At 44.2% G+C, this 26821-nt stretch overlaps 1 protein-coding gene across 1 annotated transcript; it reads right to left on the reverse strand.

The window, feature by feature from the left end:
* Positions 1-551: 551 nt before the first annotated feature.
* Positions 552-18987, reverse strand: LOC124027037 (ras-related protein Rab-10-like). Its single transcript, XM_046339594.1, has 6 exons — positions 18335-18987; positions 15202-15262; positions 8662-8800; positions 6634-6723; positions 2236-2337; positions 552-807 (listed from the first exon to the last, which is right to left on the reverse strand). The coding sequence occupies exons 1-6, from the start codon at positions 18459-18461 to the stop codon at positions 721-723; spliced, it is 606 nt and encodes a 201-aa protein (XP_046195550.1). The 5' UTR covers positions 18462-18987; the 3' UTR covers positions 552-720.
* Positions 18988-26821: the final 7834 nt, after the last annotated feature.

The following is a 26821-nucleotide window of genomic DNA, read 5'->3' on the forward strand; positions in this document are numbered from 1 at the left end:
GAGAGCGAGGGGCCAGGGGAGAAGAGAGAGAGAGAGCGAGGGGCCAGGGAGAAGAGAGAGAGCGAGGGGACAGGGGAGAAGAGAGAGAGAGCGAGGGGACAGGGGAGAAGAGAGAGAGAGAGCGAGGGGACAGGGGAGAAGAGAGAGAGAGAGCGAGGGGCCAGGGGAGAAAGAGAGAGAGCGAGGGGCCAGGGGAGAAGAGAGAGAGAGCGAGGGGCCAGGGGAGAAGAGAGAGAGAGAGCGAGGGGCCAGGGGGGAGAGAAGGGGCCAGGGGAGAAGAGAGAGAGAGAGCGAGGGGCCAGGGGAGAAGAGAGAGAGAGAGCGAGGGGCCAGGGGGAAGAGAGAGAGAGAGCGAGGGGCCAGGGGAGAAGAGAGAGAGAGCGAGGGGACAGGGGAGAAGAGAGAGAGAGAGAGCGAGGGGACAGGGGAGAAGAGAGAGAGAGAGAGCGAGGGGACAGGGGAGAAGAGAGAGAAAGCGAGGGGACAGGGGAGAAGAGAGAGAGAGCGAGGGGACAGGGGAGAAGAGAGAGAGAGCGAGGGGACAGGGGAGAAGAGAGAGAGAGAGCGAGGGGACAGGGGAGAAGAGAGAGATAGGGGACAAGAGAGAATTGGTCAAGAGAATTGATGACAAAAGATCGAGGGGATGAGTGTTAGAGAGTTAGCTACTAGAGATAAAGAGTGTGCATGTCAGTGTGTGTGAGGGAGGGACAGAGGGCTGTTCTAACTGCAGCACTTGATCTTCCATCCTGTGACTCCACTCCCACCGCTGATGTCCACGTTTTCACTGTTGGGCTCTTTGACGGGCGTCTGCAACACACACCCACGTTACACACATTATACATACAAACATTGCTTACACCACCATCATCATATTTACAGTACCAGTCAAAGGTTTGGACATACGGATTCATTTGGACTATTTTCTACATTGTAGAATAATAGTGAAGACATCAAAACTATGAAACAACACATATGGAATCATGTAGTAACCACAAATGTGTTAAACAAATCAAAATATATTTTAGATTTGAGATTCTTCAAAGTAGCCACCCTTTACCTTGACAGCTTTGCACACTCTTGAATTCTCTCAACCAGCTTCATGAGGAATGCTTTTCCAACAGTCTTGAAGGAGTTCGCACATATGCTGAGCACTGGTTCGCTGCGTTTTCTTCAATCCGAGGTCCAACTCATCCCAAACCATCCAAATTGAGTGGATGTTGGGTGATTGTGGAGGCCAGGTCATCTGATACAGCACTCCATCACTCTCCTTCTTGGTAAAATAGCCCTTAAACAACCTGGAGGTGTGTTGGTTGGGTCATTGTCTTTTTGAAAAACAAATAATAGTGGAACTAAGGCCAAACCAGATGGTTTAGCGCATCGCTGCAGAATGCTGTGGTAGCTATGCTGGTTAAGTGTGCCTTCCCTCTTAAATAAATCACGACAGTGTCAACAGCAAAGCACCACCTCCTCAGTGCTTCAAGGTGGGAACCACACATCCTTTCACCTACCATCCGTTCACCTACCATCCGTTCACCTACCATCCGTTCACCTACCATCCGTTCACCTACCATCCGTTCACCTACCATCCGTTCACCTACCATCCGTTCACCTACCATCCGTTCACCTACCATCCTTTCACCTACCATCCTTTCACCTACCATCCGTTCACCTACTCGACGTCTCACAAACACGTCGATTGGAAGCAAAAATAGCACATTTGGACTCATCAGACCAAAGGACAGACTTCCACTGGTCTAATGTCCATTGCTCGTGTTTCTTGGCCCAAGCAAGTATCTTCTTCTTATTGGTGTCCTTTAGTAGTGGTTTCTTTGCAGCTATTCGACCATGAAGGCCTGATTCACTCAGACTCCTTGAACTTGAACTCTGTGAAGCATTTATTTGGACTGCAAATCCACAAATTAACTTTTAACAAGGTGCACCTATTCCAGGTGACTACCTCCTGAAGCTGGTTGAGAGAATGCCAAGAGTGTGCCAAGCTGTCATCAAGGCAAAGGGTGGCTACTTTGAAGAATCTCAAATATATTTATATGTTTAATACTTTTTTGGTTCCTACATGATTCCATATGTGTTATTTCATAGTTTTGATTTCTTCACTTATTATTCTACAATGTAGAATAAAGTAAAATAAAGAAAAACCCTGGAATGAGTCGGTGTGTCCAGACTTTTGACTGGTAGTGTCCATACACACATGCTACAGATACTAACACCACACACCTTCCTGAGGATGTCTTCTGCTAGCGTGAGGAAAGCCTTCTCGATGCTGATGTTGGCCTTGGCACTCGTCTCAAAAAACCTAATACCATGTTCTCTGGCAATCTGCGAGAGAGAGAGTTAGAGAGAGAGAGTTAGAGAGAGAGAGTTAGAGAGAGAGCGAGAGAGAGTTAGAGAGAGAGAGAGCGAGAGAGAGAGAGCGAGAGAGAGAGAGAGTTAGAGAGTTAGAGAGCGAGAGAGCGAGAGAGTTAGAGAGAGCGAGAGAGAGAGAGAGAGAGAGAGAGCGACATGACTGATTATTTACTATAAGAGAACAAATGTAGAGGACAAAGAGAGAGTTAGAGAGAGAGTTAGAAAAATAGAATAAGCAAAAGATAGAGAGCGAGAGAGAGTTAGAATGAATGACAAAGAGCGAGAGAGCGAGAGAGAGAGAGGACATGACTGATTATTTACTATAACTCTATAACAAATGTACTGTAAGGGAAACAAACATGCTGCGTGTTGCAGTAGACCTTCAGAAAAATAGAATAATGCAAAACATATCCTTGACGATCCAGCGAAGAAAACGATGCCCACTGAATGAATGACAAATGGACGGAATGGGCGATTATTGTGCAAGTTAGCTTCACTGAATGATAAGGTTGATTTAATTTAGAACAACAATAGTGTAATGAGGTTTGACAGCTCGCCTTGCAGAATGATAACGTTATGTTTTACGTTTTGACAGCTCGCCTTGCAGAATGATAACGTTATCTTTTACGTTTTGACAGCTCGCCTTGCAGAATGATAACGTTATCTTTTACGTTTTGACAGCTCGCCTTGCAGAATGATAACGTTATCTTTTACGTTTTGACAGCTCGTCTTGCAGAATGATAACGTTATCTTATACGTTTTGACAGCTCGCCTTGCAGAATGATAACATTATCTTATACGTTTTACTTTGTAAAAAGAAGCCGTTTCTTTGCTGCTTGGTTTACTGTAATTCCTCTACTAATCTAATTTGTAAGGGAAATAAAAACAGCTAGTTGTTGCAGAAGGCCTTTAGAATAATGCGAAACATACCCTTTATCCAAGTTGAAACGATGCCAGTCAGCCAATCAAAACTACACCGAAAACAATTTCACACATAAAAAGAACCTTATGACAAGATTAAATGGACAATAATCTGATGAGTGACAATATTATCAGTTGTCAAATTGTAGATGAAGAGATGGCTGCATCGTATAATAAACAGACGCAGAGAAAGAAGCAACACAGTATCAAATCATCCTTCAAAGTCACATTGCAGATAAAACATTGGGATTTCTATATAGAATCTGAAAGAGTCTTTTTTAAAACACGTACCTTAGTCAAATAACTCATAATTCAATAGGTGCAGCTCTATTTCCTAGAATATCCCTGCATTCGGCACATTACCCGCAGTGGCAGTGCTTTGGCTACTAAGCAAACATTTGTAACATAAAAACATATATAAGCTTTTTTTTTAACATAATAAACGTAAAATATACTATTTCTTTATGCAATTCATTCTTTACAGTTCATGCAATGGTGCTTTTGTTTAGGAATTCAGCAAAACATTTCACCAACCTGGACGGTTATATTATAAACTTCTACTTTGTCAAACGAAAGTAGTTCCCTGAATTCCTATCGTATCTTGTAGTCATGGCAGATAATATTCCTATTTTTGGTGACTTTAATATTCACATGGAAAAGTCCACAGACCCACTCCAAAAGGCTTTCGGAGCCATCATCGACTCAGTGGGTTTTGTCCAACATGTCTCTGGACCCACTCACTGTCACAGTCATACTCTGGACCTAGTTCTGTCCCATGGAATAAATGTTGTGGATCTTAATGTTTTTCCTCATAATCCTGGACTATCGGACCACCATTTTATCACATTTGCAATCGCAACAAATAATCTGCTCAGACCCCAACCAAGGAGCATCAAAAGCTGTGCTATAAATTCTCTGACAACCCAAAGAGTCAGCTTATATCGAATCTCCCATTCCTCTCAATATTTTTAGAAAAAGCTGTACCGCATCAACTCACTGCCTTCCTGAAGACCAACAATGTATACGATACTCTTCAGTCTGGTTTATGACCCCATCATAGCGCTGAGACTGCACTTGTGAAGGTGGTAAATGACATTTTAATGGCATCGGACCGAGGCTCTGCATCTGTCCTCGTGCTCCTAGACCTTAGTGCTGCTTTTGATACCATCGATCACCACATTCTTTTGGAGAGATTGGAAACCCAAATTGGTCTACACGGACATGTTCTGGTCTGGTTTAGATCTTATCTGTCAGAAAAATATCAGTTTGTCCTCTGACAAATCAACTGTACATTTCAGTGTTCCTCAAGGCTCCGATTTAGGACCACTATTGTTTTCACTATATATTTTACCTCTTGGGGATGTTATTCGGAAACATAATGTTAACTTTCACTGCTATGCGGACGACACACAGCTGTATATTTTGATGAAACATGGTGAAGCCCCAAAATTGCCCTCCCTGGAAGCCTGTGTTTCAGACATAAGGAAGTAGAGAGCAGCAAATGTTCTACTTTTAAACTTGAACAAAACAGAGATGCTTGTTCTAGGTCCCAAGAAAAAAAGAGATCTTCTGTTGAATCTGACAAGTCATCTTGATGGTTGTACAGTCGTCTGAAATAAAACTGTGAAGGACCTCGGCATTACTCTGGACCCAGATTTCTCTTTTGACGAACATATCAAGACCATTTCAAGGACAGCTTTTTTCCATCTACGTAACATTGCAAAAATCTAAAACTTTGTCCAAAAATGATGCCGAAAAATGTATCCATACTTTTGTCACTTCTAGGTTAGACTACTGCAATGCTCTACTTTCCGGCTACCCGGATAAAGCACTAAATAAACTTCAGTTAGTGCTAAATACATCTGCTAGAATCCTGACTAGAACCAAAACATATTAGTGAGTGAGACTCGGTCTCAACCTTTAAGTCTTTATTTAAGACTCATCTTTTCAGTAGGTCCTATGATTGAGTGTAGTCTGGCCCAGAAGTGTGAAGGTAAACGGAAAGGCTCTGGAGCGACGAACCTCCCTCTGCCTGGCCGGTTCCCCCCTCTCCACTGGGATTCGCTATTACAGGGGCTGAGTCACTGGCACTCTTCCAAGCTGTCCCTAGAAGGGGTGCATCACTTGAGTGGGTTGAGTCACTGACGTGGTCTTCCTGTCTGGGTTGCCCACCCCCCTCCCCTCGGGTTTGTGGCGGAGATCTTTGTGGCCTATACTCGGCCTTGTCTCAGGATAGTTAGTTGGTGGTTGAAGATATCCCTCTAGTGGTGTGGGGGGCTGTGTTTTGGCAAAGTGGGTGGGGTTATATCCTGACTGTTTGGCCCTGTCTGGCGGTATCGTCATACGGGGCCACAGTGTCTCCTGACCCCTCCTGTCTCAGCCTCCAGTATTTATGCTACAATAGTTTGTGTTGGGGGGCTAGGGTCAGTTTGTTATATCTGGAGTATTTCTTCTGTCCTATCCGGTGTCCTGTGTGAATTTAAGACGGCTCTCTCTAATTCTCTCTTTTTCTCTTTCTCTCTCTCGGAGGACTTGAGCTCTAGGACCATGCCTCAGGACTACCTGGCATGATGACTCGTTGCTGTCCCCAGTCCACCTGGCCATGCTGCTGCTCCAGTTTCAACTGTTCTGCCTGCGGCTATGGATCCCTGACCTGTTCACCGGACGTGATACCTGTCCCAGACCTGCTGTTTTCAACTCTCTAGAGACAGCAGGAGCGGTAGAGATGCTATCAATGATCGGCTATGAAAAGCCAACTGACATTTACCCCTGAGGTGCTGACCTGTTGCACCCTCGACAACTACTGTGATTATTATTGTCTGACCCTGCTGGTCATCTATGAACATTTGAACATCTTGGCCATGTTCTGTTATAATCTCCACCCGGCACAGCCAGAAGAGGACTGGCCACCCCTCATAGCCTGGTTCCTCTCTAGGTTTCTTCCTAGGTTCCTTTCTAGGGAGTTTTTCCTAGCCACCGTGCTTCTATACCTGCATTGCTTGCTGTTTGGGGTTTTAGGCTGGGTTTCTGTACAGCACTTTGAGATATCAGCTGATGTAAGAAGGGCTTTATAAATACATTTGATTGATAGAATTATACAAAACATATAATTGATTATCTAAACAAATAACTATGGTTGTTATTTTGTTTAAATATATATATTTCCACAAATATTTATTCAAGCAATGAATGCTAGATAATAGTTACTACACCATTTATCATATCTATATATCAACGTTTGCTGCAGGTTGACATTGATGCTAAAGGCGACGCCTGGCAACGTTCTGACAGGCTGAAAGTCTAGTGTTAATACAACATGGAGCCTATTGAAATGATAGTGTGGCTCACCTGCTCTCCCTTGGCTTTTGGTACCACCCTCTTGTCCTCCATGTCACACTTGTTGCCTAGCAGCATTCTCTCCACGTCCTCGTTGGCATGCTGAAACACATATTACAGACTAACTCGAACCCCAACACATCACACAACACCCCGACGCATCGTAGTACAGACTAACTAACCCCAACAGTCTGCACTGTGTTGGGGTTAGTTAGTCTGTACGATGATGGGGTTAGTCTGTACTAACTAACCCCATCACAGTACAGACTAACCCCATCACAGTACAGACTAACCCCATCACAGTACAGACTAACCCCATCACAGTACAGACTAACCCCATCACAGTACAGACTAACGCCATCAGAATACAGACTAACGCCATCACAGTACAGACTAACCCCATCACAGTACAGACTAACCCCATCACAGTACAGACTAACCCCATCACAGTACAGACTAACGCCATCAGAATACAGACTAACGCCATCACAGTACAGACTAACCCCATCACAGTACAGACTAACCCCATCATAGTACAGACTAACCCCATCACAGTACAGACTAACGCAATCACAGTACAGACTAACCCCATCTGGCCCTCTGAATGAGGCAGTGAACGCTTTAGCAAGATTCTCTCTCCACTCTTATATAACGTGTGTGTGTGAGATATATATATATATATATATATATATCATCTCTAAAGAGAGAGATATATATATATTAGTGTGTGTGTGTGTACACACTACCATTCAACAGTTTGGAATCACTTAGAAATGTCCTTGTTATTGAAAGAAAAGCACTTTTTTTCTTCCATTAAAATAACATCAAATTGATCAGAAACAGTGTAGACATTGTTAATGTTGTAAATTACTATTGTAGCTGGAAACGGCTGTAGATAGAACGGTTTGGCCATAATGACCATCGTTATGCTTGGAGGAAAAAGGGGGAGGCTTGCAAGCCGAAGAACACCATCCCAACCGTGAAGCACGGGGGTGGCAGCATCATGTTGTGTGGGTGCTTTGCTGCAGGAGGGACTGGTCCACTTCACAAAATAGATGGCATCATGAGGATGAAAATTATGTGGATATATTGAAGCAACAACTCAAGATATCAAATGAAAGTTTATTTGTCATGTGCACCGAATATAACAGGTGTAGGTAGACCTTACAGTGAAATGCTGAATACAACAGGTGTAGTAGACCTGACAGTGAAATACTGAATACAACAGGTGTAGTAGACCTCACAGTGAAATGCTGAATACAACAGGTGTAGTAGACCTCACAGTGAAATGCTGAATACAACAGGTGTAGTAGACCTCACAGTGAAATGCTGAATACAACAGGTGTAGTAGACCTTACAGTGAAATGCTGAATACAACAGGTGTAGTAGACCTGACAGTGAAATGCCGAATTCAACAGGTGTAGTAGACCTCACAGTGAAATGTTTACTTACAGGCTCTAACCAATAGTGCAAAAAAGGTATTAGGTGAACAATAGGTAGATAAAGAAATAAAACAACAGTAAAAAGACAATCAGAAAGTTCAATCTTGGTCACAAATGGGTCTTCCAAATGGACAATGATCCCAAGCATACTTCCAAAGTTGTGGAAAAATGGCTTAAGGACAACAAAGTCAAGGTATTAGAGTGGCCATCACAAAGCCCTAACCTCAATCCTATAGAACATTTGTGGGCAGAACTGAAAAAGCGTGTGTGAGCAAGGAGGCCTACAAACCTGACTCAGTTACATCAGCTCTGTCAGGAGGAATGGGCCAAAATTCACCTAACTTTTTGTGGGAAGCTTGTGGAAGGCTACCCGAAATATTTGACCCAAGTTAAACAATTTAAAGGCAATGCTACCAAATACTAATTGAGTGTATGTAAACTTCTGACACACTGGGAATGTGATGAAATAAATACAAGCTGAAATAAATAATTATCTCTTCTATTATTCTGACATTTCACATTCTTAACTGTATCTCTATCTATATGTGTGAGGGAATGTGTGCGTGTGTATAATGTCTGTGTGTGTATGTATGTGTACCTCGTCGATGTTGCGGAGCCACTTGCTGATGTTCTCGAAGCTCTTGGCGTTGGTGATGTCATAGACCAGCATGATGCCCATGGCGCCTCGGTAGTAGGACGTGGTGATGGTGTGGAACCTCTCCTGACCAGCTGTGTCCCTGTTAAACACATTATATATAAACCTCTCCTGACCAGCAGTGTCCCTGTTAAACACATTATATATAAACCTCTCCTGACCAGCAGTGTCCCTGTTAAACACATTATATATAAACCTCTCCTGACCAGCAGTGTCCCTGTTAAACACATTATATATAAACCTCTCCTGACCAGCAGTGTCCCTGTTAAACACATTATATATAAACCTCTCCTGACCAGCAGTGTCCCTGTTAAACACATTATATATAAACCTCTCCTGACCAGCAGTGTCCCTGTTAAACACATTATATATAAATCTCTCCTGACCAGCTGTGTCCCTGTTAGACACATATATAAACCTCTCCTGACCAGCTGTGTCCCTGTTAAACACATTATATATAAACCTCTCCTGACCAGCAGTGTCCCTGTTAAACACATTATATATAAACCTCTCCTGACCAGCAGTGTCCCTGTTAAACACATTATATATAAACCTCTCCTGACCAGCAGTGTCCCTGTTAAACACATTATATATAAACCTCTCCTGACCAGCAGTGTCCCTGTTAAACACATTATATATAAACCTCTCCTGACCAGCAGTGTCCCTGTTAGACACATTATATATAAACCTCTCCTGACCAGCTGTGTCCCTGTTAGACACATTATATATAAACCTCTCCTGACCAGCTGTGTCCCTGTTAAACACATTATATATAAACCTCTCCTGACCAGCAGTGTCCCTGTTAAACACATTATATATAAACCTCTCCTGACCAGCAGTGTCCCTGTTAAACACATTATATATAAACCTCTCCTGACCAACAGTGTCCCTGTTAAACACATTATATATAAACCTCTCCTGACCAGCAGTGTCCCTGTTAGACACATTATATACAGTTGAAGTCAGAAGTTTACATACACCTTAGCCAAATACAATTAAACTCAGTTTTTCACAATTCCTGACATTTAATCCTAGTAGAAATTCCCTGTCTTAGGTCAGTTAGGATCACCACTTTATTTTAAGAATGTGAAATGTCAGAATAATAGTATAGATAATTATTTATTTCAGCTTTTATTTTTCATCACATTCCCAGTGGGTCAGAAGTTTACATACGCTCAAATAGTATTTGGTAGCATTGCCTTTAAATTGTTTAAGTTGGGTCAAATATTTCTGGTAGCCTTCCACAAGCTTCCCACAATAAGTTGGGTGAATTTTGGCCCATTCCTCCTGACAGAGCTGGTGTAACTGAGTCAGGTTTGTAGGCCTCCTTGCTCGCACATGTTTTTTCAGTTCTGCCAACAAATTTTATTTAGGATTGAGGTCAGGGCTTTATGATGGCCACTCCAATACCTTGACTTTGTTGTCTTTAAGTCATTTTTCCACAACTTTGGAAGCATGCTTGGGGTCATTGTCCATTTGGAAGATCCATTTGCGACAAAGCATTAAGTTCCTGACTGATGTCTTAAGATGTTGCTTCAATATATCCACATAATTTTCCTCTTCATGATGCCATCTATTTTGTGAAGTGCACCAGTCCCTCCTGCAGCAAAGCACCCCCACAACATGATGCTGCCACCCCCGTACTTCACGGTTGGGATGGTGTAGTTGCAAACCGTAGTCTGGCTTTTTTATGGCGGTTTTGGAACAGAGGCCTCTTCCTTGCTGAGCGGCCTTTCAGGTTATTTCGATATAGGACTCGTTTTACTGTGGATATAGATACTTGTGTACCCGTTTCCTCCAGCATCTTCACAAGGTCCTTTGCTGTTGTTCTGGGATTGATTTGCACTTTTCAAACCAAAGTATGTTAATATCTAGAAGACAGAACGCGTCTCCTTCCTGAGCCGTACGACAGCTGTGTGGTCCCATGGTGTTTATACTTGCGTACTATTGTTTGTACAGACGAACATGGTACCTTCAGGTGTTTGGAAATTGCTCCTGAGGATGAACCAGACTTGGAAGTCTACAATTAATAAATAAAAGTTGAAATAAATCACTCTACTATTATTCTGACATTTCACATTCTTAAAATAAAGTGGTGATCCTAACTGACCTAAGACAGGGATTGTTTTTTAAATGCATTTGGCTAAGGTGTATGTGAACTTCTGACTGCAACTGTATATACAGATACACACACACGGTTGACAACCTACTCATTCAAGGTTTTTTAATTTGACTATTTTCTACATTGTAGAATAATAGTGAAGACATCAAAACTATGAAATAACACATATGTAATCATGTTGTAAACAAAAAATAGTATTCAAAGTAGCCACCCTTTGCCTTGACAGCTTGCACACTTTTTAAACTCCTGGCATTCTGTCAAGCATCTTCATGAGGAATGCTTTTCCAACAGTCTTGAAGGAGTTCCCACATATGCTGAGCACTTGTTGGCTGCCTTTCCTTCACTCTGCGGTCCAACTCATCCAAATTGATTCGAGGTCGGGTGATTGTGGAGGCCAAGTCATCTGATGCAGCACTCCATCACTCTCCTTGGTCAAATAGCCCTTAAACAACCTGGAGGTGTTTTGGGTCATTGTCTATTTCAAAAACAAATGACAGTCCCACTCAGCCCAAACCAGATGGCATGACTTTTCGCTGCAGAATGCTGTGGTAGCCATGCTGGTTAAGTGTGCCATGAATTCTAAACGAATCACTGAGTGCCACCAGCAAAGCACCATCACACCACCTCCTCCATGCTTCATGGTGGGAACCACACACGTGGAGCTCATCCACTCACCTCCTCTGCGTCTCACGTAGACACAGTGCTTGGAACCAAATATCTCAAATTTGGATTTCCACCTGTCTAATGTCCATTGCTTGTGTTTCTTGGCCCAAGCAAGTCTCTTCTTATTGGTGTTCTTTAGTAGTGTTTTTGTTTTGCAGCAACTTCGACCATGAAGGCCTGATTCATGAAGTCTCCTCTGAACAGTTGATGTTGAGATGTGTCTTACCTTAACTCTGTGAAGCATTTATTTGGGCTGCAATCTGAGGCCAGTAAATCTAATGAACTTATCCTCTGCAGCAGAGGTAACTCAGGGTCTTTCCTGTGGCGGTCCTCATGAGAGACAGTTTCATCATAGCGCTTGATGATTTTTGCAACTGCACTTGAAGAAACGATCAAAGTTCCTGAAATGTTCCGTATTGACTGACCTTCGTGTCTTGAAGTAATGATGGACTGACCTTCGTGTCTTAAAGTAATGATGGACTGCCATTTCTCTTTGCTTATTTGAGCTGTTCTTGACATAATATGGACTTGGTATTTTACCAAAATCGGGCAATCTTCTGTATACCACCCCTACCTTGTCACAACACAACCATCATTACTTCAAGACAAACGCCATAAGGAAAGAAATTCCACAAATTAACTTTTAACAAGCACACCTGTTAATTGAAATGCGTTCCAGGTGACTACCTCATGAAGCTGGTTGAGAGAATGCCAAGAGTGTGCAAAGCTGACATGGAGGCAAAGGGTGGCTACTAAAATATATGTTGATTTGTTTAACCCTTTTGTGGTAACAAAATTATTTCCTATGTGTTATTTCATAGTGTTGATGTCTTCACGATTATTCTACAATGTAGAAAATAGTAAAAAATAAAGAAACCCTTGAACGAGTAGGTGTCCAAACGTTTGACTGTTACTGAATATATAAAAATAACTAAATACACATTACTTGTGTGTTAATGAGAAAAAGGACAAGGGGCCTAAATGCTTTCTGAATGCACTGTGTATAGTGGGTGTGTGTCACGAGGAGAGGGCTCCAGAGTTCCTCTGTGGAGAAGCTTCAAGAAGGTCAACCATCTCTGCAGCACTCTACCAATCAGGCCTTTATGGTAGAGAGGCCAGACGGAAGCCAAAAGGTACCTAAAAAAAGACTCTCAGACAATTGGGGAAAAACAACAAGATTCTCTGAACTGAAACCAAGATTGAACTCTTTGGCCTGAATGCCAAGCGTCACGTCAGGACGAAACCTGACACCATCCCTACGGTGAAGCATGGTGGTGGTAGCATCATGCTGTGGGGATGTTTTTCAGCGGCAGGGACTGAGAGACTAGGCAGGATTAAGGGAAAGATGAACGGAGCAAAGTACAGAGAGATCCTTGATAAAAACCTGCTCCAGAGCGCTCAGGACCTGACTGTGGTCGAAGGTTCACCTTCCAACAGGACTACGACCCTAAGCACACAGCCAAGACAACACATGAGTGGCTTCGGGACAAGTCTCTGAAAGTCCTTGAGTGGCCCAGCCAGAGCCTAGACTTGAACCCGATCTAACAACTCTGGAGAGACCTGAAAATAGCTGTGTAGTGACACTCCCCATCCAACCTGACAGAGCTTGAGAGGATCTGCAGAGAAGAATGGGAGAAACTCCACAAACAGGTGGGCCAAGCTTGTAGCATCATACATAAAAAGACTCGAAGCTGTAATCGCTGCCAAAGGTTAACTTCTTGGTTATAGGAGGCGCTCTTTTAATTTATGGATTAAAAAACGTTCCCGTTTTAAACAAGATATTTTGTCACGAAAAGATGCTTGACTATGCATATAATTGACAGCTTTGGAAAGAAAACACTGACGTTTCCAAAACTGCAAAGATGTTGTCTGTGAGTGCCACAGAACTAATGTTACAGGCGAAACCAAGATTAAATTTCATACAGGAAGTCACCCAGATTTTGAATGCGCTGTGTTCCAATGTCTCCTTATATGGCTGTGTATGGGTCACGAATGAGCTTAGACTACTTTCTATCGTTTCCCCAAGGTGTCGACAGCATTGTGACGTATTTGTAGGCAAATCATTGGAAGATTGACCTTAAGAGACTACATCTACCAGGTGGCCGCTTGGTGTCCTCCGTTGCAATTATTGCGTAATCTCCAGCTGCGTGTATTTTTCGTTTGCTTCGAGGAGAAACACAGCTGCCACGAATGATTTATCATCGAATAGATATGTGAAAACACCTTGAGGATTGATTCTAAACAACGTTTTCCATGTTTCTGTCGATATTATGGAGTTAATTTGGTAAAAAGTTTGGCGTTGTAGAGACTGCATTTTCTGATTTTTTTTCTTAGCCAAACGTGATGAACAAAACGGAGCGATTTCTCCTACACAAGTAATCTTTTAAGGAAAAAATGAACATTTGCTATCTAACTGAGAGTCTCCTCATTGAAAACATCCGAAGTTCTTCAAAGGTAAATTATTTTACTTGAATGCTTTTCTTGTTTTTGTGAAAATGTTGCCTGCTGAATGCTAGGCTTAATGCTATGCTAGCTATCAATACTCTTACACAAATGCTTGTGTAGCTATGGTTGAAAAGCATATTTTGAAAATCTGAAATGACAGTGTTGTTAACAAAAGGCTAAGCTTGTGAGTGAATATATTTCTTTCATTTCATTTGCGATTTTCATGAATAGTTAACGGTGCGTTATGGTAATGAGCTTGAGGCTATAATTACGCTCCCGGATACGGGATTGCTCGACGCTAGAGGTTAAAGTACTGAGTAAAAGGTCTGAATACTTATATATATATATATATATATATATTTTTGCCCACAGAACAACCTCAATTCATCAGTGCATGGACTCAACAAGGTGCTGCAAGCGTTCCACAGAGATGCTGGCCCATGTTGACTCCATTGCTTCCCACAGTTGTGTCAAGTTGGTTGGATGTCCTTTGGGTGGTGGACCATTCTTGAGCATGGAAAACCCAGCAGCGTTGCAGCTCTCGACACAAACCGGTGCGCCTGGCACCTACTACCATACCCCATTCAAAGGCACCTACTACCATACCCATTCAAAGGCACCTACTACCATACCCCATTCAAAGGCACCTACTACCATACCCCATTCAAAGGCACCTACTACCATACCCCATTCAAAGGCACCTACTACCATACCCCATTCAAAGGCACCTACTACCATACCCCATTCAAAGGCACCTACTACCATACCCCATTCAAAGGCACCATTCATTCAAAGGCACCTACTACCATACCCCATTCAAAGGCACCTACTACCATACCCCATTCAAAGGCACCTACTACCATACCCCATTCAAAGGCACCTACTACCATACCCCATTCAAAGGCACCTACTACCATACCCCATTCAAAGGCACCTACTACCATACCCCATTCAAAGGCACCTAAATCTCGTCTTGCCCATTCACCCTCTGAATGACACACAGACACAATCAATGTCTGAATTGTGGCTTGGCTTAAAATCTTTCTTTAACCTTCCTCCCCTTTCATCTACACTGATTGAAGTGGATTTATTAACAAGAGACATCATTAAGGATTCATAGATTTCACCTGGATTCACCTGGTCAGTCTATCATGGAAAGAGCAGGTGTTCCTAATGTTTTATGCACTCAGTGTAGCAGGTGGTGATGGCGTTGAACCGCTCCGATGCGTCACCGTTACACCTCCTCCACTCACCATATCTGTAGTTTGATCTTCTTTCCTTGGAGTTCAACAGTTTTGATCTTGAAGTCTATTCCTGGAAAACACACAGAAACAAAGAAACGCACATTAATATAGAGCAGAGCCCCTTAAAAAGGTCTGTTACAGACCCAACTCATTTCAGAAAGAAATGTAATTAATAGATCTGTCACTCACCGCAAACCAGTCTGATAAGCATTATCCATTCTATGTGCCATTTTTCTATGCTTCCATTTCAGAAGTTTCATTTTGGTTTCTTTTTACTTTCAGTTTTGTACATCGTGAAAAAATGTAACAATTTTAGAAACCAGGAAATTAGGTATTTTAATATATGCATCCTTTAAAAGCAGGAATGTCAACAGTAGGGCTGTCCAACCCAAGTCTTTTGAGCAAGCGCAAAATGTTTAAGTGTATTATTCATATATACACCTATGTGTTTGAATTAAAATCAACTATAGAGATTGTCAGATGCTTTAAGCACACTGTTTGACAAAATCATTCAGACACAAATGACTCAAAGAGACCTGCTACCGACCCGACCACTCCTGAAGGTGCCAGTAATACGGTACAACCAGAGGACAGCAAACTGTTTCAGCCGAGCGCCATTTCTACTGATCTGCCAGTTAGGGCATGTTTTCATAGAACAGTTTCATTTATAATAACGCCTTTGAATCTCAAGATCTTTGTTATGTGGTTAATATTCTAAATGAGAATTAAACAAATATAAAACTTATATCGCCAACTCTGTAAAAACAGCCTACATAAAACAAATAAATAAAAACATTGCAGCCTGCAAGTAAAACATATTCTGATGTAAATAAATGTGGTATAAATAACATGTGGACCTGTTGGGGCGGATTGGGTATAAAGGTTTCCGGGATGATGGTGTTTCCGGGATGATGGTGTTTCCGGGATGATGTAGTCATTTAGGCAGGTTACCTTCACATTCTTGGGCACAGGGACTACGGTGGTCTGCTTGAAACATGTAGGTATTACAGACTCGGTCAGGGAGAGGTTGAAAATATCAGTGTAGACACTTGACTCTCACTCTTCCACCAAGGCACCTGCAAGTTTCCCAGACATTTCTGGGGGGGGGGGGCCTCACCCTCCGATCCAACAGGTCCCAAACGAGCCGGGCTACTCACTGGCAATGGCAGAGCACTAACATCCCGGTCTTGCAGGAAATCAGCCATACTGCTCGTTCTGTGTGTGGTGGCATTGTCATGCTGGAGGGTCAGGATGAGCCTGCAGGAAGGGTACCACAGGATGTCTTCCATGTAATGCACAGCGTTGATAGGATAAACATGGCTCACTCGAGATGCTATCAGAGTCGGTACGGCCACCTGGTTTCTCCACGCATCGCACAGACAGAAACATGGCTCACTAGGGATACGTCATCAGTCAGTACAGCCACCTGGTTTCTCCACGCATCGCACAGACAGAAACATGGCTCACTAGGGATACGTCATCAGTCAGTACAGCCACCTGGTTTCTTCATGCATCGCACTGACAGAAACCACCATCTCTCTGGTAAGAGGGGCGGGGCTATATGCCTTATGATTAACATTTTGCTACACTTGTATTAACATCTGCTAACCATGTGTATGTGACAAATAAAATCTGATTTGAATCCAACCATCACCCCTAGTGAAACAAAACCGTGACTCGTCAGTGAAGAGCACTTTTTGCCAGTCTTGTCTGGTCCAGTGACGGTGGGTTTGTGCCCATAGGTGACGTTGTTGCCGGTGATGTCTGGTGAGGACCTGCCTTACAACAGGCCTACAGGCCCTCAATGCATCCTCTCTCAGCCTATTGTGGACAGTCTGAGCACTGATAGAGGGATTGTGTGTTCCTGGTGTAACTCGGGCAGTTGTTGTTGCCATCCTGTACCTGTCCCACAGGTGTGATGTTCGGACGTACCGATCCTGTGCAGGTGTTGTTACACTTGGTCTGCCACTGCGAGGATGATCAGCTGTCCATCCTGTCTCCCTGTAGCTTTGTCTTAGGCGTCTCACAGTACAGACATTGCAATTTATTGCCCTGGCCACATCTGTAGTCCTCATGCCTCCTTGCAGCATGCCTAAGGCACGTTCACACAGAGGAGCAGGGACCCTGGGCATCTTTCTTTTTGTGTTTTTCAGAGTCAGTAGAAAGGCCTATTTAGTGTCCTAAGGTTTCATAACTGTGACCTTAATTGCCTACTGTCTGTAAGCTGTTAGTGTCTTAACGACCGTTCCACACTGATAGTCACTGTGCTTCTCAGTACCGGCCATTCTACTGCCGTTTTCCATGGAGATTGCATGCCTGCGTACTCAATTTTATACACCCATCAGCAACAGGGGTGTCCACATACTTTTGTAGTGTATATGTTTAGTGTAGTGTATGTTTGAATTTTCAAACTAGTTTTCATTGGGAAGGCAGTCACTTTTGCATGCGAAATCACAGAATCATACTCATTACTCCACGTGCTTAAATCAGTTTTGTTTTGAGCTGACATTGTTGTGGGCTTCTAACGGGCACCTGGCTCACTGTCCGGTTGGCAACCGCCAAAACGTTCACCCGCTGCAAAACACGTCTACCCGGGAGCACAGGCCAGATTAATCGAATCCCCTCGGCTCAACCCTGCCCATCTCTACATTTTCTCCTCTTAAAATCTGATTTTAAACCTAACCATAATCTAAACCACACGGTTAACATTATGCCGAACCCCAACCTTAAATTAATTCCAAAAACAAATGTTTGCATGATTTTTTACGACATTTGACTTTGTGGCTGTGGTAATGAGTGCCAACCCTGATGCCGGCATTTCTAGATACATAGTTACACCAGTTTAGCTACATGGTATGAAAAACAAGGAGGTTTACAATAGTCAAAAGGCAGCTAAATGTCTTTAAATCTAGTTAGTTGGCAGTCGTTATCATGGCTAGACCAAGTATGTAGACACACAAATGGCTTAAGTGAAACTTTAGCAATAACCGACTTTAATTCAGGGATAATGCACCTGAAACAAACGGGCTAACTTGACTGGCATTGTGTCATTATAACGTTTAACTAACCATTTAGTACACTCAAAGTTGAGTTAACGGCTGTGGCCCCGGGAGGGTCGCCCCCTCCGGTCCCGGTACCTCACCTATGGTGGAGATGAAGGTGGTGTTGAAGGCGTCGTCTGAGAAGCGGAACAGCACGCAGGTCTTCCCCACGCCCGAGTCCCCGATCAGCAGGAGCTTGAAGAGCAGGTCGTAGGTCTTCTTCGCCATCGACAAACCAGATGTGTTCACCGGACAGACGTTAAACTATCTCCCGCAGGTCTAGAGAGGCAGCGCGAGTTACGAGCAGAGAGGTGGAATATCAGCCTGTGATTATGATATTGTTGATGTCCGAGTTAGTTTGATAAGTTAACTAAATATCGCAGAGGGTAGAGTGTCGCAACCGTATCCGATGTGTAACTAATGTTATTTCCAAAAACAGAACCGTTTCTCTTACAGCATGTGAATAAAAAAGTATATTCTCCCGTGTGATTCCCCTTTTCTTTCTCTCACCCTGCCGAGACAAAATGGCTCCCCGACTTACTCTTTCTTCAAACTACCACCGAGCTCATTAAACTGATCGGCATACCCCGCTATTCCAAACATTTTGGGACTCTCGATCAAGAAGAATTATAAATTTTTGGAGGTCAAATTACCGATCTTATCACATTATTTGTTTTGTCAAATGATTAGTCGAATAGACTGTCGCCTTCGAATACAGCCACCTCGGCGACACCCTAGTTTACATACACGCCTACTCTCTGACACTATTGTCAAAAAATACCTCTCGGTGATTGGCTCTGGGAACTGCTTGTCAAATATACAGCTGAACCCGATTGGTCAGATTGTCAACTGTCAATGGGTGGTTGACATGTAGGGACGTCAAATGTTTTTGCATGGCCATTCCGGATCTTTTCCAGACTCAGACTCAGTTCATTTGACTGGTGGAACGTAACTGTTTGATCCAAAATGGCCGCGGATTTTCGTTTTGGCTGGCCGTGGCAGATATCTGTATGTAATGACGAGATGCCAGTGTCTCCATCCTAACAATGTGAGTTGTTGTCCAATGGCGGGTAGGCATGCGACAAGTTTAGGTCCAAAATAAGCCCATAGAAACACCTTGGACTTATTTTAGACCGATTCTGGCCAGAGTGAAACCTCTCGCTTTGCCTCTTCCTCTCTGGGCAGGGTGTGTTGGCTGTTTGGTGGCTGGCCAGACATTGAGGTTGAGTCAGAGGTTTGACATCCCATCTGCTAGTCAAGCTGAGTGATGTCATAAATTATCCTGTAAATGACACAGTCATTTTCCGTAACTTTAAATTCTGCTACCATAGTACAGTTTCAGTACTTTCCACAGGGCACAGCCTTTTATTATTCAGACCCATCAAACATAACAGGGATATTTTTCATTTCCATCTTTTCTGGGGTGTCCTATTAAAAAAAACAGTGTCTTTCTGGGTTTGTCCAAACATGCACAACTCATCAGTCTGACAACAGGAAGTATAGGATTAACGTCAGTTGTTCACTGACCAACCGTGTGTGTAGATAATAGGTCCTGTCCCTGTCCTGCCCTGTGTACAAGACTGTTCATTGAGCAATCAATCAATAATTTGGTCAATTAATCAATCAGTCACTAATCAGAGAGAGAAACATGTCTGTCAGTCTTGCTCTGACACACTCTTAACCAACCCTGTTACACCAGGAGGAGTATATGTTTCTACTTGCCTCTAAAGAAATGAGTATTTAATGTTCAAGCATTCTTATTGGTTAGTTCAACTCTGATGACAATAAGGTGTGTTGTGATTGGCCCCGTTTGCAGATAGGGGGAGATCGCAAACATCAGGTCTTCCCAGTATGAAAATGTGATGCACGGGGTAGGTCACGTTCTGAATACTATTTTACAATGCCAGTGAGGTAGTCTCCATTTTGAAGTAGTCACAATTGGCTGATCCCTCCTGATGTCTGGGTTGGACAGGACTCCAACAGGGTCAACAGGAGGGAGGAGCTAAAGAAGTTGGAAGTCCCACCCAGTTGACTACATTCAGATGGTAGAAGCACTCAATGGCTCTTTCAAATTCCTACCTGATCCCGACAGGGTCCAGTTTTCTTTTATTTTGATCAATATCCGATACGGATACGAGGTGGATGAGATCCAACCCAAAACTTGTCAGATTTGAGAGAGAATCAGATCCAAAATTGGGTCGGGTCTATATCCTACCCGAATGGATCCAAAGGATTAAAATGCAGCTTTATTGCTGTGCAGCACATTTAACCAGGTAGGCTAGTTGAGAACACCTTTATTTAACCAGGTAGGCTAGTTGAGAACAAGTTCTCATTTACAACTGCAACCTGGCCAAGATAAAGCAAAGCAGTTTGACACAAACAACAACACAGTTACACATGGAATAAACATACATACAATCAATAATACAGTAGAAAAATATATATACAGCATGTGCAAATGAGGTAGGATGAGAGAGGTAAAGGCAATAAATAGGCCATGGTGGAGAAGTACAATATAGCAATTAAACACTGGACTGGTAGGTGTGCAGAAGATTAATGTGCAAGTTGAGATACTGGGGTGCAAAGGAGCAAGATAAATAAATAAATACAGTATGGGGATGAGGAAGATTGGATGGGCTATTTACAGATGAGCTATGTGCAGTAATCTGTGAGCTGCACTGACAGCTGGTGCTTAAAGCTACTGAGGGAGAAATGAGTCTCCAGCTTCAGAGATTTTTGCAGTTCGTTCCAGTCATTGGCAGCAGAGAACTGGAAGGAGGCGGCCAAAGGAAGAATTGGCTTTGGGGGTGACCAGTGAAATATACCTGCTGGAGCGCGTGCTACGGGTGGATGCAGATATGGTGACCAGTGAGCTGAGATAAGGCAGGGCTTTACCTAGCAGAGACTTGTAGATGACCTGGAGCCAGTGGGTTTGGTGACAAGTATGAAGCGAGGGCCAGCCAACAAGATCATACAGGTCGCAATGGTGGGTAGTATATGGGGCTTTGGAGACAAAACGGATGTCACTATGACAGACTGCTATTTTGTAAATGACATCACCGAAGTCATCGGTAGGATGGTCAGTTTTACGAGGGTATGTTTGGCAGCATGAGTGAAGGATGCTTTGTTGCGAAATATGAAGCCGATTCTAGATTTAAATTTGGATTGGAGATGTTGAATGTGAGTCTGGAAGGAGAGTTTACAGTCTAACAACAATACAGAGTTACACATGGAATAAACAAACATACAAGGTATTTGCAGTTGTCCACATATTCTAAGTCATAAATAGCCAGAGTAGTGATGCTGGACGGGCGGGCAGGTGCGGGCAACGATCAGTTGAAGAGCATGTATTTAGTTTTACTTGCATTTAAGGGCAGTTGGAGGCCACGGAAGGAGAGTTGTACGGCATTGAAGCTCATCTGGAGGTTAGTTAACACAGTGTACAACGAAGGGCCAGATGTATACAGAATGGTGTTGTCTGCGTAGAGGTGGATCAGAGAATCACCAGCAGCAACAGCAAAACTGCAAAATTGTAATTATTCGCCTACCTCCTCATGCCTTTTGCACACATTGTATATAGACTCCCCCTTTTTTCTACTGTGTTATTGACTTGTTAATTGTTTACTCCATGTGTAACTCTGTATTGTCTGTTCACACTGCTATGCTTTATCTTGGCCAGGTCGCAGTTGCAAATGAGAACTTGTTCTCAACTAGCCTACCTGGTTAAATAAAGGTTAAATAAAAAAATATAAAAAATATGTGGGAGGTGGTACAACATGGTTGGTTAAGGCATATTGAGTTGTATCTAAAATAGTTTATTTGTGGTCTCCTTATTTCTGTTGACCAAATATTTGTGTAGGAGGATTTTTTATGCGACGATCATCACGTGCCGTACTGAGAGTAGCCTGTAACCTAATATTCTGTATGTCTATTATTTTACTGAGCAACATTTCAATAGACTATTTAACTGTTTTTTTCTATACATTGATTTAGGCTAAATTCAAAATCAAATGTGAGTAGACTAGGGAAGGATGGAGTCTCCCATCTGCATTCCCGTGTCATTTCCAAACATTGTGATGTGTAGGTTAGTATTGCTGCTATGACAACACTGTAATGGGATGGAGAATATTTGGAGGTTTTCATGGATGTGTTTGTTTTGTTTCTGTTGACCACATCTTTGAGATTAGAGGATTTTTATGTGGTGATTTCAGGATGCTAAATAGTAAGCGAGTGCTGTGTGTTTGACATATTTTGGTAGACAATGTCTATAACTCAGGTCTAACCCATTATAATAGCCTGATATAGTTTGTTTTACATATAATCTTTTAGGCTTACATCCTTCAGCCTATACAGCCTGAAATTGGTTTGGATGTGGGTTTGATACAAAAGTCATCCACTCCACAGCTGTGTAGGTCTTACAGTCCTCCACTCCACAGCTGTGTAGGTCTACAGTCCTCCACTCCACAGCTGTGTAGGTCTACAGTCCTCCACTCCACAGCTGTGTAGGTCTACAGTCCTCCACTCCACAGCTGTGTAGAGTGCCCCTGTGGGACGTAGATGTGGACAATCGCCAGACTCTGGAGAGGGAGCCCACACCCACTAAATGTCCTCCAGAGCGTATCTACGTTCCTGCAGGGATAAGGGACCAGCTCCTGACCTGGGCACACAGCTCTCATCGCTGGACATCAGGTATTTCTCGCACTCCCCAATCCATCTCTGAGAAGTACTGGTGGCCCACCCAGGCACAGGATGTCACTACCAAATCCATCTCTGAGAAATACTGGCGGCCCACCCTGGCACAGGATGTCACTACCAAATCCATCTCTGAGAAGTACTGGTGGCCCACCCTGGCACAGGATGTCACTACCCAATCCATCTCTGAGAAGTACTGGTGGCCCACCCTGGCACAGGATGTCACTACCCAATCCATCTCTGAGAAGTACTGGTGGCCCACCCTGGCACAGGATGTCACTACCCAATCCATCTCTGAGAAATACTGGCGGCCCACCCTGGCACAGGATGTCAACTCCTGTTCCGTATGTGCCCAAACTAATTCTCAAGCAGGGAAACTCCTTCCCCTTCCTGTGCCTCAGCGTCCCTGGTCTTATCTATCCTCCCCTTCCTGTGCCTCGGTGTCCCTGGTCTTATCTATCCTCCCCTTCCTGTGCCTCAGTGTCCCTGGTCTTATCTATCCTCCCCTTCCTGTGCCTCAGCGTCCCTGGTCTTATCTATCCTCCCCTTCCTGTGCCTCAGCATCCCTGGTCTTATCTATCCTCCCCTTCCTGTGCCTCAGCATCCCTGGTCTTATCTATCCTCCCCTTCCTGTGCCTCAGCGTCCCTGGTCTTATCTATCCTCCCCTTCCTGTGCCTCAGCGTCCCTGGTTTCATCTATCCTCCCCTTCCTGTGCCTCAGCGTCCCTGGTCTTATCTATTCTCCCCTTCCCGTGCCTCAGCGTCCCTGGTCTTATCTATTCTCCCCTTCCTGTGCCTCAGCGTCCCTGGTCTTATCTATCCTCCCCTTCCTGTGCCTCAGCGTCCCTGGTCTTATCTATCCTCCCCTTCCCGTGCCTCAGCGTCCCTGGTCTTATCTATCCTCCCCTTCCTGTGCCTCAGCGTCCCTGGTTTCATCTATCCTCCCCTTCCCGTGTCTCAGCGTCCCTGGTCTTATCTATCCTCCCCTTCCTGTGCCTCAGCGTCCCTGGTCTTATCTGTCCTCCCCTTCCCGTGCCTCAGCGTCCATGGTCTTATCTATCCTCCCCTTCCTGTGCCTCAGCGTCCCTGGTCTTATCTATCCTCCCCTTCCCGTGCCTCAGCGTCCCTGGTCTTATCTATCCTCCCCTTCCTGTGCCTCAGCGTCCCTGGTCTTATCTATCCTCCCCTTCCTGTGCCTCAGCGTCCCTGGTCTTATCTATCCTCCCCTTCATGTGCCTCAGCGTCCCTGGTTTCATCGATCCTCCCCTTCCTGTGCCTCAGTGTCCCTGGTTTCATCTATCCTCCCCTTCCCGTGCTTCAGCGTCCCTGGTCTTATCTATCCTCCCCTTCCTGTGCCTCAGCGTCCCTGGTTTTATCTATCCTCCCCTTCCCGTGTCTCAGCGTCCCTGGTCTTATCTATCCTCCCCTTCCTGTGCCTCAGTGTCCCTGGTCTTATCTATCCTCCCCTTCCCGTGCCTCAGCGTCCCTGGTCTTATCTATCCTCCCCTTCCTGTGCCTCAGCGTCCCTGGTCTTATCTATCCTCCCCTTCCCGTGCCTCAGCGTCCCTGGTCTTATCTATCCTCCCCTTCCTGTACCTCATCGTCCCTGGTCTTATCTATCCTCCCCTTCCCGTGCCTCAGCGTCCCTGGTCTTATCTATCCTCCCCTTCCTGTGCCTCAGCGTCCCTGGTTTCATCTATCCTCCCCTTCCCGTGCCTCAGTGTCCCTGGTCTTATCTATCCTCCCCTTCCTGTGCCTCAGTGTCCCTGGTCTTATCTATCCTCCCCTTCCTGTGCCTCAGTGTCCCTGGTTTCATCTATCCTCCCCTTCCTGTGCCTCAGTGTCCCTGGTCTTATCTATCCTCCCCTTCCCGTGCCTCAGTGTCCCTGGTCTTATCTATCCTCCCCTTCCCGTGCCTCAGTGTCCCTGGTCTTATCTATCCTCCCCTTCCTGTGCCTCAGTGTCCCTGGTTTCATCTATCCTCCCCTTCCCATGCCTCAGTGTCCCTGGTCTTATCTATCCTCCCCTTCCTGTGCCTCAGTGTCCCTGGTCTTATCTATCCATTGACTTTGTTACTGATCTCCCCTCCTCTGAATTGTTTCACCACCATGTCGTTTAATCCCTCTTTCTGGTCTCCCTACTGCTCTCCAGGTCGTTGAGTTAGTTTAGTTTATTAATTTGACCATTTTAAAAAACAAGCACACATACAACTTGAAAAAGCCATACATGCACATTAATGAAATCATGGAGGATAACACACAATAAAGTCTGGGACTTATTTCCATTGTGGTTCTCTTGAGACTAGATGGCTAGACAAGATCGAACACAGTTAAACACAGTATGGAAGTGAAATAGTAAAACCAAAACAGAGAAGAAGAACATCTATCTTATCATTGCAGTTACATCATAGGGGTTATTCATATGGGCACAGAAGACATCATCTAGCGGAATGGAACACCTATTTATTAGAGGTGCTGGCTAGCGGAATGGAACACCTATTTATTAGAGGTGCTGGCTGGCGGAATGGAACACCTATTTATTAGAGGTGCTGGCTGGCGGAATGGAACACCTATTTATTAGAGGTGCTGGCTGGCGGAATGGAACACCTATTTATTAGAGGTGCTGGCTGGCGGAATGGAACACCTATTTATTAGCTGGTGCGGAATGGAACACCTATTTATTAGAGGTGCTGGCTGGCGGAATGGAACACCTGGCGGAATGGAATTTATTAGAGGTGCTGGCTGGCGGAATGGAACACCTATTTATTAGAGGTGCTGGCTGGCGGAATGGAACACCTATTTATTAGAGGTGCTGGCTAGGTGCGGAATGGAACACCTATTTATTAGAGGTGCTGGCTAGCGGAATGGAACACCTATTTATTAGAGGTGCTGGCTGGCGGAATGGAACACCTATTTATTAGAGGTGCTGGCTGGCGGAATGGAACACCTATTTATTAGAGGTGCTGGCTAGCGGAATGGAACACCTATTTATTAGAGGTGCTGGCTGGCGGAATGGAACACCTATTTATTAGAGGTGCTGGCTAGCGGAATGGAACACCTATTTATTAGAGGTGTGCTGGCTAGCGGAATGGAACACCTATTTATTAGAGGTGCTGGCTGCGGAATGGAACACCTATTTATTAGAGGTGCTGAAATGGAACACCTATTTATTAGAGGTGCTGGCTAGCGGAATGGAACACCTATTTATTAGAGGTGCTGGCTGGCGGAATGGAACACCTATTTATTAGAGGTGCTGGCTAGCGGAATGGAACACCTATTTATTAGAGGTGCTGGCTAGCGGAATGGAACACCTATTTATTAGAGGTGCTGGCTAGCGGAATGGAACACCTATTTATTAGAGGTGCTGGCTAGCGGAATGGAGAGGTGAACACCTATTTATTAGAGGTGCTGGCTAGCGGAATGGAACACCTATTTATTAGCGGAATGGAACACCTATTTATTAGAGGTGCTGGCTAGCGGAATGGAACACCTATTTATTATTAGAATGGAACACCTATTTATTAGAGGTGCTGGCTAGCGGAATGGAACACCTATTTATTAGAGGTGCTGGCTAGCGGAATGGAACACCTATTTATTAGAGGTGCTGGCTAGCGGAATGGAACACCTATTTATTAGAGGTGCTGGCTAGCGGAATGGAACACCTATTTATTAGAGGTGCTGGCTAGCGGAATGGAACACCTATTTATTAGAGGTGCTGGCTAGCGGAATGGAACACCTATTTATTAGAGGTGCTGGCTAGCGGAATGGAACACCTATTTATTAGAGGTGCTGGCTAGCGGAATGGAACACCTAGCGGAATGGTTTATGGAGAGGTGCTGGCGGCTGGCTAGCGGAATGGAACACCTGTTTAGGCGAGGTGCTGGCTAGCGGAATGGA

This window comes from Oncorhynchus gorbuscha, unplaced genomic scaffold (genome assembly GCF_021184085.1).
Source record: "Oncorhynchus gorbuscha isolate QuinsamMale2020 ecotype Even-year unplaced genomic scaffold, OgorEven_v1.0 Un_scaffold_2907, whole genome shotgun sequence".
In the NCBI taxonomy this organism is placed as follows: Eukaryota; Metazoa; Chordata; class Actinopteri; order Salmoniformes; family Salmonidae; genus Oncorhynchus; species Oncorhynchus gorbuscha.